Source organism: Peromyscus californicus, unplaced genomic scaffold (genome assembly GCF_007827085.1).
Source record: "Peromyscus californicus insignis strain IS unplaced genomic scaffold, ASM782708v3 Scaffold_12__1_contigs__length_115047231, whole genome shotgun sequence".
In the NCBI taxonomy this organism is placed as follows: domain Eukaryota; kingdom Metazoa; phylum Chordata; class Mammalia; order Rodentia; family Cricetidae; genus Peromyscus; species Peromyscus californicus.
The window spans coordinates 72,855,145-72,869,085 of NW_026294413.1; the positions used below are offsets into that span (position 1 = coordinate 72,855,145).

General features: G+C 40.9%; 1 protein-coding gene across 1 annotated transcript; it reads right to left on the minus strand.

The window, feature by feature from the left end:
* Window positions 1-1,269: 1,269 nt before the first annotated feature.
* LOC128107993 (toll-like receptor 11) lies at window positions 1,270-4,056 on the minus strand. Its single transcript, XM_052734319.1, has one exon. It carries the CDS (start codon window positions 4,045-4,047, stop codon window positions 1,270-1,272), a length of 2,778 nt encoding a protein of 925 aa, XP_052590279.1. The 5' UTR covers window positions 4,048-4,056.
* Between the last annotated feature and the right edge of the window lie 9,885 nt (window positions 4,057-13,941).

Here is a 13,941-nt window from a genome sequence, read left to right on the forward strand (position 1 = left end):
TGCCATGGTGTGCATGTAGAGGTCAGAGGAGAGCTCACAATAGTAGATCATCTCCTTCTGTCATATGGGTCCCAGGGATCGCACTCAGGTCATCAGGCTTGGTGGCAAGTGTCTCTACTTGCCAAGCCATCTTGCTGACTCTAAGTGTTTTATTAGTTTTGAAAGATAATTTATTGTTACCATAAAAATGATACATGCTTATTAAGACCTAGCAGAGAAGTACAAGGAAGTGTCAATAACATCAGTGTTATTCAGGGTCCCTTTATGGTCTGCATTTCCAGTCTTCTCTTTCTTCACATTTCATTTTTATCCATTTCGTATATGTACACAGCCAGCTTTCAAATCTGGACTAATGTGCCATTTGTCAACAGTGTCATTTAATGTTGTGCTAATAGGTGAAGTCTTTTGCCCTCGTACTAAATACCTCTGAAGCATGACACTTTTATTTATGTAATAACGTCTTGTCACATTCATGCCTGAAGCATGGGCTGTAGTTGGCCTATGACATTCCATTTTTGCTGCTGTACATCTATTTGGAACTTATAATTTTAGCAAAGTTTTTTGAATCTGCGAGAAAATGAGTATGCCCCATGGTTTGCCATTTGTTAGAGGCTCAAGTGCGATCTAAACGGAGAATAGAAGAACAGATGTGCCATCCCAGATGCGTGAGCTGAGCCAGGGCTGTAAGTCACTCACTGAGTCTCTTCAGATTTCATTTCCCCATGAATAATACAGGTTTAAAAACAACAAATCTCAGTAACGAAATTCCATGCGTATGAGAAACTTGAGTTAGAGGAACTGACTATTGAACATTTGATGAACTAAAAGTACCATTTCAACTTAAAAATGACTCATTGATTCCCTAACTATTCTGCTAGAATTGCACAGCTTCTCTCTCTCTCTCTCTCTCTCTCTCTCTCTCTCTCTCTCTCTCACACACACACACACACAAAACAAAAACAAGTGAATATTTTGCATTTAGTAGTGACAGAATGGATTCATTTTGAAAAAAATGCACAAACCATTGTGTATATGTGTGGTGTGTGTTGAGCAGTATCTGGTATTGAAATTAACTGGCACAAAACAGAACTGTTTTCTGAATGACTGTTTTCCAGTGTTTTAAAAGACATTTTCCCCACTGGGATTCAATATATCATTTAAAACATATCCTTTCACCCCCATTAGTGAGCAAGCACATCCTTCAGTGATGAGAGAGCATTCATTATGCAGCTGGAAGGGTCTTCCGTATAGCAACATTCCTCACAGCCCTTAATCTTCTCTTTCCTGTCCAGCTTTCCTGAGCTGTCTCTTTAGTTGCTCACAGAAAGTGTCCCACTCCACTTTCCCTTGGGACAAATCAAAATAGTCCTCTTTTTGGAGCCATCGGGAGAGGCGGTGATAGCTATGGAGATTCTGCCTATCGAGGGGCTCCAGAAACAGCAGCAGGAGGCGAGCTGTCCCTGGCCTGGCCACCAAGTGGTAAGTGGCCAGTCTTAACTCTAGATTGCACCAGGGACTTGCTAAGGCCTGCCTCGTGAGCACACAGAGGGTGGATCTGCTTTTGCTCATGCTGGCGATCATGGATTCCATCCTGTCATTTCCAATCCCAAAGTCCCTGGTGGGCAGGCACAACCTCAAGCCCTCACCTTCAGGAGGGGGTTTCTCCAAAGCAGGAACCAGTTCTTCCAGCACCCAAGCTTGGTCCTTCTCACAATAGGATACAAAGACATCATAGTTGAATTGGCGTCTGCGTCTATGTCCACCCAATTTCCACCAACAAGCATGAAGCAGTGTCTGCAGGTAATGAAGCCAGGACCATTTGTGACAACTAATCAGAGGAAGGTTGATCAGCAGAAGCACCAGGGTGAAACTGATGATAAAGCCCCCAAACTCAGTGTCACGTGGGCAATGAGTAGCAAGGAAGGAGAACAGTAGAGTGTTGGAGTAGTCAGAAGCATTGGCCATGCAGATGGATTTCTCCAGTCCATAAATGAAAGTGTTTGGGGCCCGTGTAGCCCAAGACTCCACCCAGGAAGTTTCACACTGGCAGGTAAAGGTGACATCTGAGAAATAAACATATGGAGGCATCTGAGGAATCAACTCTTGGAGGTGGCTGTCCATCTCAAGGGCTAACTCAGAGTGAAGCAGCAGCAGTTTGAGGTGGCGCAGGCCTTCAAAGCTGGTCACAGAGAGGTCTCTGAGATTCAGGTGGCTCAATGCCAACACCTGTAACTGAGGCACTTCCTTCAGTAGCATCTCTAGCTTCGCAGTACTCGACTCATAGAAAAAATTTAGGTACCCTAGCTCTAGCACACGCAGCCTGGGCATCCCAAATAGATGGAGGTCTACTGCATTGTCATTTTCACACCAAATAGAGAAGTGCTCCAGGAGCGGAAGCTGTTGTGGGAAGAATCTCTGAAGTTGACTGGTTGAGAGCAGGAGGCTGTAGCCACGCAAGGTGAGGCGACGCAAGGAGGGAAAATGGATTGTGGTTGTATCTGGTTGCCGCAACACATTGGAAGTCTGTAAAGTAAGATTCTCCAAGAATAAGAATGGCTCTCCACTGAGAGCCATAAACTGAACACATGCATCTGCTTGTATTTCTAAGCTGAGCAGCATTGGAAACCAGGGAGGATAGATGTCCAGTGTTGTAACAGATCCCAGTTTTAGATGTCTCAGCATCTGTGGACCCTGAAGTTGTATGCCTGAGATATGCTCTAAGTAGGTACCCAGAAGGTTCAAGGTGGTCAGAGCAGGAAGATGAGAGAGCCAGCCTGGTTTGAGTACTTTAATTTGGTTCCAACTCAAGTCCAGAGTCCTCAGCCACCTCAATCCTTGTAGGCTCTCATTGGATAAACTAGAGATGTTATTGCCACTCAGCCAGAGCTCCTGGAGTTGTGGAAGTAAGGCCCCATGGGGTACATCACATAGCTGATTGTGGGACAGATCTAGTACTCTTAAATTTGCACTAAACACTCCTTCTGGAAGCTCCAAGGTTGGGCCCAGCTTATTCATAGACAGGTTGAGCCTTTGAAGTTGAGGTAGAGTACGTAGGAACCTGATGGGAAGTGACTGAAGATAGTTATCGTGAAGGCTAAGGAATTCTAGAGATTTGTAACTTGGGATATCTCCATTCTCCAAGATGTTTTGTATTTGGTTCTTCCCAAGGTCAAGTGCACGAAGTTCAGAGTAGCCTGTGACATTCCCAGGCAATTTTTCTATACCTGTACCCACAAGGGAGAGGAAGTCCAAGTGGAGCAGTCCCGAGCCTGCGAGGTCAAATGTTCTTAGTGTGGTACCATCCAATATTAGGGAGTGGAGTTTGAGGCCATACAAGGCTCTGACACCTGCCTGCTTCAACTGACGGTTGTAAGATAAATCCAGCACTTCTAGGAAGGGCGCCCTTAGTTTGGTACTGGGTGTAGGAGAGGAACCAAGCAAAAGACTCGGGAAGAGCCTTTGCAGTTCCTGCAACTTTGTCAGACAACTGTTCCTTAGAGTTAGACGCCTAAGACTAGTTGGCAAGGAGATGCTCTGGCTATAATTCAGGCAGTAGCCCTGAAAGGAAAGACTATTGAGGGATCTGAGAGTCTCTAAACAATTTTCAGGGAGGAACAGACTCAGGCAACAAGGAGAATGATGTTCAAAATAAAGGTACTGTAGCTGGTCCAGTCCTTGGAAAGTCCTAGAAGTAATACTGACTGTACCCAACTGCAGCCTCAGAAGCTGTAGGGAGTGGAAGCGATCAAAGGCATTAGCTGGCAGAGTAGAAACCATGCCCTGGAGGCAAAGCACCTCTGTATCTCTGGGCACTCTTTCCAGTGTCGGAGCCATGTCTTTAACATTTGAGCAAGATGCCAAAAGGTGCAGCCCTGGGGCCAATGTACAGAATTGGATATAGTAGGAAAGGTTAGGAAATAGCAAACTGTCTGCTATGAGGCAGTCAGGGGCAGTCCATGCCCTGCTGGTCAAGTCAAGGCTCACCAAAGCCAATAGTATCAGAATGAGGAAAACGGAGCAGAACTGAGGTCTTTCCATCGTTGGCATTGATTCTAGGAAAAGAGAGGGAAAGAATTGGGTACCAACCCTTAAAGTGATGAGCAATCCCATCCCGGGGCTTCTAATACACATTATATCCTTTGGATTTAAGGAAATATTGGGAACACCCCTATAGTCAAGAAATGAGACTCAAGTTGTGCCCACTAATATATGACAAACAGGTAGGAAATCAGAGGAGACCAAATCACAGGGCAGCAGGAGGGCCAGAGAAGCCTATGATGGTCTGATCTTCCTGCTGGGGATAACTGGCTCAGACTGCTAAAGTTATTGGAGGAAGCCACCATCCAAAACAAGGCAGGAAACAGATTTGTTCAATAGAGAGTACACTGAAAGAGGGACCAGTACTACTGACACCTTTCTATCTGAACAAAACTCTTAGCCATGTGACATAGGTGGACTGTTGTCCTTTATTCTTGAGGCCATGATGCTAAATTATTTGCCTTAGTTAAAAGAAGTAGAAAGCGCCAGATTTGAGTTTCGTATTTTTCCTACCAGGGTTAATAGTCTGGTATAAAGGTCCTCAGCCAGAACTAAGGAAACATTTCAAGTGGATTCTAGGGTTGAGTTTAAGAAGAAAGTATTCAAAACAGTTCAGGAAAAATACTTAAAGAAATAAATGAGTGGGCTAATGAAATTAAACAAAAGGAAATAATTAATGTCTTGATACTTTTGAGCTTAGAGCCTAGTACTGGGGATACAGGATGGTGTGATGGTGAGCTGACTGCTTTCTCATCCTTTATAGCTCTTCTCTCATGGGAAGACTTTGGAGTGACTATTGTGAAATGAATGGTCATGAAAGTCCCCGAAAGGTCTGGAAGAGATAGGAGAGTAGCCTGCCACTCTGGGGACACCAGTTAGTCACATGCGAAGGGCATTGACCTACTCAGTAACTCATGCCCTTGGGCAGAGGATTTGGCACTAAATGCCACGGATGTCTCTGCTTTCCCCTGGCTACTATTTCTCCTGTGTGATAACACACTGCCTCTGGAGGCATTGAGGCATCTTTTTTCTATTGCCCTCTCTCTCTCAAGCTACTGGGTCTCAGATTTCAGGGAAGTTCAGAGGAGGCCAGAGCAGAAGAGGCTGGGACTTCACCATCTAAATGGCATGACCTCATTGTAGATGCACTTGGTTGAGCTGATCTCCATCTTTCTACCCTATGGCTTGTCTTGCCACTTTTTAAAAGTTATTTTTTTAAAAAAATTTCTTTCTTTCTTTCTTTCTTTCTTTCTTTCTTTCTTTCTTTCTTTCTTTCTTTCTTTCTTTCTCTCTCTCTCTCTCTCTTTCTTTCTTTCTTTCTTTCTTTCTTTCTCTTTCTTTATTCATTTATCCATTTATTTATTTATTTTAGCCCTGAAGTGTCAAATAGTGTACCCTACTGATTCAAGCTTCCTTTTTCATTTTAGTTTATTTCAGATGAAGTCAGGGGATTGGAATAGATCTCAGATCAAGGAGACACAGTGGCCTTGGTACTGAGACCCTGGCACTGTAGAAGTCTGGGATAGATAGTAACTTCTGTCTCAAGACATCAGATTTGATACTATAACCCTGAGAAACATAAAAGATTGTCCAGGAACTACCACGTCTCAGCTGGTCACTTAAACTGTGGCTAACCTTAGCTTGCTGTCCTCAGGCTTGACCTGGTCGCCTCTGGCCCCAACCTTTGGCTCTCTGAAGAGGCAGATGTTTTGTAGTTTCTTTCTCCCCTGCCAATGTCACTAACAGCTCATCTGCCTTGTCCAGAAAATTCTCTGGTGTTAGGACAGCGTTCCTTACCTTTGAGAAAGGAAACAGAGGGAGACAGCTTCAAGTTTTCAGGAAGAGTTATTTTTCATCTCCTGTAGCCAAAGAAGAAAATCTTTCTCTTCTGGGAGTCTTCCCTCCACAGTGGCTCCTGTTCTGCTGCATGGAAGTGTGGTGCTTCTGTTATTAGTGATATGTGGGGAGTTCTAGGGAAGAGGGAGAGTGCTTAGCTAATTTTAGGAAAGCTGGAGTGTAACTTCTCCCTAGACACTCTCCCTTTCTTTCACAGTTTCACGACTTCCTCTTTTCTAGTCTACTCTGGGGGTTTCAGTTCTCATGTACTTTGTATTGTATCCTGCTGACATCTGAAAAAGCAGCCTTCATTTTTCTGGAACCACCCCTCTCTTAAGGTAAGAGAGGCTCATGTTTTCTGCCATTTATTTTTTTTTATTAATTTTTAAATTTATTTTATATATCAACCACAATTTCTCCTCCTCCTCTCCTCCTGTTCCCTCCCCCACCTCCTTTCTACACCCCCCCTCCACTCCTCAAAGAGGGTAGGGCCTACTATGGGAGTCAACAAAGCATGACATATCAAGTTGAGATAGGACCAAGCTCCTCCCCTCTGCATCAAGGCTGAGTGAGGATTCCCACCATAGGGAATAGGTTCCAAAAGCCAGCTCATGCTCCAGGGATAGATTCTGGTCCCACTGCTAGGAGTCCCACAAACAGCCCAAGCTACAGAACTGTCACCCATATACAGAAGGCCTAGGGTGGTCCCATGCAAGCTCCCAAGCTGTTGGTCTAGAGTCTGTGAGCTCTCATGAGCTCGGGAAAGCTGTCTCTGTGGGTTTCTTCGTCATGATCTTGATCCCCTGTCTTGCTTATATAATCCCTCCTCCCTCTCTTCTGCTGGACTCCCAGAGCTCTGCCCAGTGCCTAGCTGTGGATCTCTGTATCTGTTTCCATCAGTTACTGAATGAAGGTTCTATGATGACAATTAGGGTAGTCACCAATCTGATTATAGGTGAAGGTTAGTTCAGGTACCCTGTCCACTATTGCTAGGAGTCTTAGCTGGGGCCATCCTTGTGGATTCTTGGGAGTTTCCCTGGCACTAGGTTTCTTCCTAACCCCACCATGGCCCCCTCGATCCAATATTGCTTTAGTTGCTCTCCCTCTCTCCCTCCCCCAACTTGGCCATCCTAATCCCTCATGTTTCCATGCCTCATCCCCTATGCTTTGCTGCCCACCCCCCGCCAGTTTACCCAGGAGATTTCATCTATTTCCCCTTCCCAGAGTGATCCATACATCTCTCTGAGGGATGTAGTTTCTCTAGGGCTATGGATTGTAGCCTGGTTAACCTTTACTTTAAATCTAATATCCACTTATGAGTGAGTACATACCGTGTTTGTCTTTCTGGGTCTGGGTTACTTCACTCAGGGTGATTTTTTTTCTAGTTCCATCCATTTGCCTGCAAATTTCATGTTGTCATTGTTTTTTTACTGCTGAGTAATAATCCACTGTGTAAATGTACCACATTTTCTTTATCCATTCTTTGGTTGAGGGGCATCTAGGTTGTTTCCAAGTTCTGGCTATTATGAATAATGCTGCTATGAACATAGTTGAGCAAGTGTCCTTGGGGTATGAGTGAACATCCTTTGGGCATATGCCCAAGAGCAGTATCACTGGGGCTTGAGGTAGATTGATTTCCAATTTTCTAAGAAACCACTATACTGATTTCCAAAGTGTCTGTTCAAGTTTGCACTCCCACCAGTAGTGGAGTAGTGTTCCCCTTACTCCACATCCTCTCCAACATAAGCTGTCATTAGTGTTTTTTATCTTAGCCATTGTGACAGGTGTAAGATGGTATCTCAGAGCCGTTTTGATTTGCATTTCTCTGATGACTAAGGATGTTGAGCAATTTCTTAGATGTCTCTCAGCCATTTGAGATTCTTCTGTTGAAAATTCTCTGTTTAGCTCTGTACTCCATTTTTAATTGGATTATTTGGTATTTTCATGTCTAGTTTCTTGAGTTCTTTATATATTTTGGAGATTAGCCCTCTATCAGATGTGGGGTTGGTGGAGATCTCTTTCCATTCAGTAGGCTGTTGTTTTGTCTTATTTACCATGTTCTTTGCCTTACAGAAGCTTTTCAATTTCAAGAGGTCCCATTTATTGTTGATCTCAGTGTCTGCACTGCTGGTGTTATGTTTAGGAAGTAGTCTCCTGTGCATACCTAAGTGATAGCTCCCAATACCCAGAAATGCATTTTACCTGGAACCTCCAGTGGCCACATTTATCAAATCCACAGAAAATTTCCTACCAGGAAACACACAGCAACCACATTGTCCTAAATTCCAGAAAGGAAACAGAAAAGGAACAAAACACCTCCTCAACAAAGACAAAGCCAGATATCAGCACTTAGAACTTTAATCTTCCCAGTGACAGATGCCTAAATTCCCACATAAAAGCACAATCAGTATCAGCCAGGACAATATGTCTCCACTAGAACCCAGCAACCCTACCACAGCAGGCTTGGAATATTTCAACATAGCAGAAGCACAAGAAAAAGACCTTAAAACCAACTTTATGAATATGATAGAGGTTCTTAAAGAGAAAATGAATATATGCCTTAATGAAATCTAGGACAGTTCAAAACCACCACCACCACCACCACCACCACCACCACCACCACCACCAGCAACAATAATAATAACAAAACAAAAAATAAAGAACAAACCAAAACCAAACCAAACCAAAAAAAAAAAAAAAACAATTGGGAAGAAATGAATAAAACTGTTCAAGACCTGAAAGTGGAAATGGAATCAATAAAGAAAACCCAAACCGAGGGAATTCTGGAAATAAAAGAATAAGGAATTCAAAGAGGAATTACAGAGGCAAGCTTCACCAATAAAATTTAAGAGATGGAAGAAAAAAACCTCAGGTGTTGAAGAAACTGTAGAAAAAATGGATAATCAGTCAAAGAAAACGTTAAATCTAAAAAACTCCTGACACAAAACATTCAGGAATGCTTCTGGGACATACCTGGTACACTACAAAAAGACCAAATCTAAGAATAATAGGTATAGAGGAAGGAGGAGAAGAAACACAGCTCAATGCCTATAAAGGTACAAGAAGCATACAGAACACCAAAAAGATTGAACCAGAAAAGAAAGTCCCCCCCTCGGCATATAATAATCAAAATACTAAACGTAAAGAACAAAGAATGTTAAAAGTTGCAAGGTAAAAAGATCAACTAACATATAAAGGAAAACCTATTAGAACTACACCTGACTTTTCAATGGAGACTCTAAAAGCCAGATGGGCCTGGAAAAATGTCCTATAGACTCTTAAGACACCACAGATGTAAGCCCAAACTACTATATCCCCAAAGTTTCAATCTCCATGGATGGAGAAAAATAAGACATTCCACATTCAAGCAATGATTATTTACAAATCCTGCCCTTCAGAAGGTGCTAGAAGGAAAACTCCAACCTAAGGACATTAACTGCAACTAGAAAAACACAGGGAATGAATAATCTTGACTGGCAAAACTAAAAGAAGGGAAACACACACACACATACACCACCACCACCACCACCACCACCACCACCACCAACAACAACAACAACAACAACAACAACAAAAACAATAACAAAATAATAGGAACTGGCAATCATTTGTCACTGATATCTCTTAATATTAATGGTCTCAATTCCATAATAAAAAGAGTCAGACTAATAGAATGGATGTGAAAACAGGATCCATCCATCTGTTGCATCCAAGAGACACACTTCAACATCAAGGATAGACTAGGTTAAAGGGTTGGAAAAAGATATTCCAAGAAAATGGACCTAAGAAGCAAGTTGGTGCATCCATTTAAATATCTGACAGAATAAACTTCAAAGCTAATCAGAAGAGATAGGGAAGGAAAATAAATAATCATCAAAGGGAAAATCAGCCAGGATGACATTTCATTTATTTACATCTATGCCACACAAAAGAGGGCACTACTGCAGCTTAAATCACATATTGACCCTAACACAATGATAGTGAGAGACTTCAGTAACCCACTCTCACAGACAGACAGGTCATCCAAACAAAAATTAAACAGAGAAATGCTGGTGCTAACTGATCTTACAATCCAAATGGACCTACCAGATATCTACAGGACATTTTACCCAAACACAAAAAAATATGCCTTCTCTGTATCTCATGGAACACTCTCCAAAGCTGATCATATATACTCAGACAGGAAGCAAGTCTCAACAGATACAAGAAAATTGACATAATTCACTGCACCCTGTCGGACCACAGATTAAAGCTGGATATTAACAACAACAGAAGTAACATAAAGCTTACAAACCCATGGAAAGTGAACAACTCTCTCCTGAATAAAAATGGGTCAAGACAAAAATTAAGAAAGATATCATAGGCTTTTTTTAGAATTAAATGAACATGAATAAACAACATACCTAAACTTATGGGACACAATGAAAGCATTTCTAAAAATCAAGTTCATAGCACTGAGGGCCTACATTAAAAAATGAAGAGTTCTTATTTTAGCAACTTAACATGATACCTGAAAGCTCTAGAACAAAAAGAAATAAGTACACCCAAAGGGCTAGACTGAAAGAAATAATCAAACTCAGGGCTGAAATCAATAAAATAGAAACAAAGAGAATAATACTAAAATCAATGAAAGAATCTTTGAGAAAATCAATAAGATTGACAAACTTATACAAATTAACTAAAAGTTGGAGAGAAAGAGTATTCAGTTTAACAAAATCAGAAATGAAAAGGGGGTAGCAACATGGAAATTCAAAGGATCAGAAGGACATATCTATATCTATATCTATATCTACATCTAGATCTATATCTATATCTATATCTATATCTATCTATCTATCTATCTATCTATCTATATCTATATCTATCTATCTATCTATATATATATATATATATATTCGAGACAGAGTTCCTCTGTGTAGCTTTGCGCCTTTCCTGGAACTTACTCTCTAGCTCAGGCTGGCCTCGAACTCACAGAGATCTGCCTGCCTCTGCCTCCCGAGTGCTGGGATTAAAGGCGTGTGCCACCACCATGCACGCTGTACTCCAACAAATTGGAAAATGTAAAAATGATGGATAATTTTTTTTTTGGTTTTTTGAGACAGGGTTTCTCTGTGTAGCTTTGAGCCTTTCCTGGAACTTACTTGGTAGTCCAGGCTGGCCTTGAGCTCACAGAGATCCGCCTGGCTCTGCCTCCCGAGTGCTGGGATTAAAGGTGTGTGCCACTACCGCCCGGCCAGAAGATTTTAGTACAAAATTCTACCAGACTTTCAAAGAAGAGTTAATGCCAATACCCCTCAAATTATTCCACAAAATAGAAACAGAATGAACACTACCCAATTCATTTTATGAGGCCACAGTTACCATGATAAGAAACCACATAAAGCACCCCCCTAAAAAAGAGAATTACAAACTAATTCCCCTTATGAACACAGACACAGAAACACTCAACAAAATACTTGCAAATAGAATCCAAGAACACATTAAAAAGAGCACCAACTGTGATCACATATGTTTCATCTCAAAGATGCAGGGATGCTTTGATATATGAAAATAATAAATGTAATCCATCATACAAACAGATTTAAGGACAAAAACCACATGATCTCATTAAATGTAGAAAAGACCTTTAACAAAATCTAACATTTGTTCTTGATAAAAGACCTGGAGACATTAGGGATATAAGGCACATATCTAAACATAATCAAAATAGTTTACAGCAAACTCATAGTCAACATCAACTTAATCTGAAACACAAAGCAATTCCACCAAAATCAGGAACAAGATAAGATTCTCCACTCTCTTTGTACCTATTCAATACAATGCTTGAAGTCTTAGAGCAATAAGACAACTGAAGGATATCAAAGGAATAAAAGTTAGAAAGGAAGAAGTAAAACTATATTTGTAGATATGAGGGCATACATATACAACCCTAAAAATTTCACCAGGGGTCACCTACTGCTGATAAACACTTTGAGCACAGTAGCTGGATGCAAAATTGACTCACAAAAATCAGTAGCCCTTTCATAGAAATGGAATGTAAAAGAAATCAAGAAGGCAACTTCTTTTACAATAGCTTCAGATAATATAAAATATATTGGGGGTAACTCTAACCAAGAAAGTGAAAGACTTTTATGATAAAAACTTCAAGCCTTTGAAGAAAGAAATTGAAGAAGATATCATAAGATGGAAAGCTCTCCCATGCTCATGGATAGGCAGGATTAATATAGTAAAAATGGCCGTCCTACCAAAAGCAACCTATAGATTCAGTGCAATCCCCATCAAAATTCCAACACAATGATTCACAGATATTTAAAGGAGAATTCTCAGCTTCATATAGAAAAACAAAAATTCAAAGTATCTAAAACAATCCTGAAGAACAAAAGCATTGCTGGATGTTTCACCATTCCTGATTTCAAGTTGTACAGCAACACTATAGTAATAAAAACAGCACAGTATTAGCATAAAAACAGAACTGATGATTAATGGAATCAAATTGAAGGGCAACACATAAATCCACACATCCTATGAACATCTGATTTTTGATTGAGGCAGAAATACACACTAGAAAAAAACCAGTATCTTCAAAAAATGATGTTGGCCAAACTGGATGGATGCATGTAGAAGAATCCAAATAGATCCATATTTATGGCTCTGCACAAAACTCTACTCCAAGTGGATAAAAGACCTCAACATAAAACAAGATACACTATACCCAATAGAAGAAAAAGTGGGGAATAGTCTTGAACTCATTGGTACAGGAGAAGTATTTCTGAACAGAACACCATTAGTGCAGGCACTAACTCAACAATTAATACACAGGACATCATGAAACTGAAAAGCTTCTGTAAGGCAAAGGTCACCCTCATTAGGGCAAAGTGGCCACTTACAGATTGGGATGAGATTTTTACCAACTACCCATCTGATAGAGGGCTAATATCCAAAATATATAAAGAACTAAAGAAACTAGATATCAAAAAACTAGTTATCAAATAATCCAATTTAAAAATGGGACATAGTTTGGGACAGAATTCTCAATAGAGGAACTCAAGTGGCAGAGAAACAAAGATGTTCAACATCATTAGCCATCAGGGAAACTCAAGTCCAAACTTTGAGATTCCATCTGACATCTGTCAGAATAGCTAAAATCAGTAACACAAGAGAGAACTCCTGATGGCAAGGATGTGGAATAAGGGGAACACTCATCCATTGTTGGTGGAAGTGCAACTTTGAACAGCTACTATGGAATTCAGTGTGGTTGTTTCTCCAAAAGAAGTGAACTGATATACTCCAAGATCCAGCTATATCACTCGTGTGCATATACCCAAAGGACTTTTAATCCTACCACAAGGACACTGGTTAAACCATGTTCATTGCTGTTCTATTAATAGTAGCCAGAAACAGAAAACAACTAGATGCCCCTCAACTGAAGAATGGATAAAGAAAATGTGGTACATTTACACAATGGAGTATCATTCAGCTGTTAAAACAAATCACATCTTGAAATTTGCAGGCCAATGGATGAAACTCGAAAAAAATCATCCTGAGTGAGGTAACACAGAGCCAGAAAGATAAATATGATATGTTTTCTTTTATATGTGAATATTAGCCTTTAAATAAATGGTATTCAAACTACAATCTGTAGACCCATAAAGGTTAGATATAGAGGAAGGGTCTGGGTGGGGCAACACACATGTATTTCCCTGGGAGATTAAATAGAATAGATTTAATGTGTGGACTTGGAGTGGGGGTGGGGCAGGAATGGGAAGATCAGATGGGGAAGGCACAGGAGATTGTGTTGAGGGAGGTAATATGGGGAGACACTGCTAAAATTGAGGTGCATTTGAGGGGTGATAGTAAAACCTTAGTGCAGTTAAAACTTCCTAAAATATATGAAGGTGATCCTAATGAAGTTTTCAAATAATGGGGGAGACAGTCTCAACTGGCCATCTCTTGTCATTAAACTAAGCTTCTAGTACTGGGACTAGGTTACATACAATTGAGTTTTTGGCCAAAGGAGTCTCACGGAAACCCCCAAACAACCCAGGCTGTTGCCAAGATAATAGATTA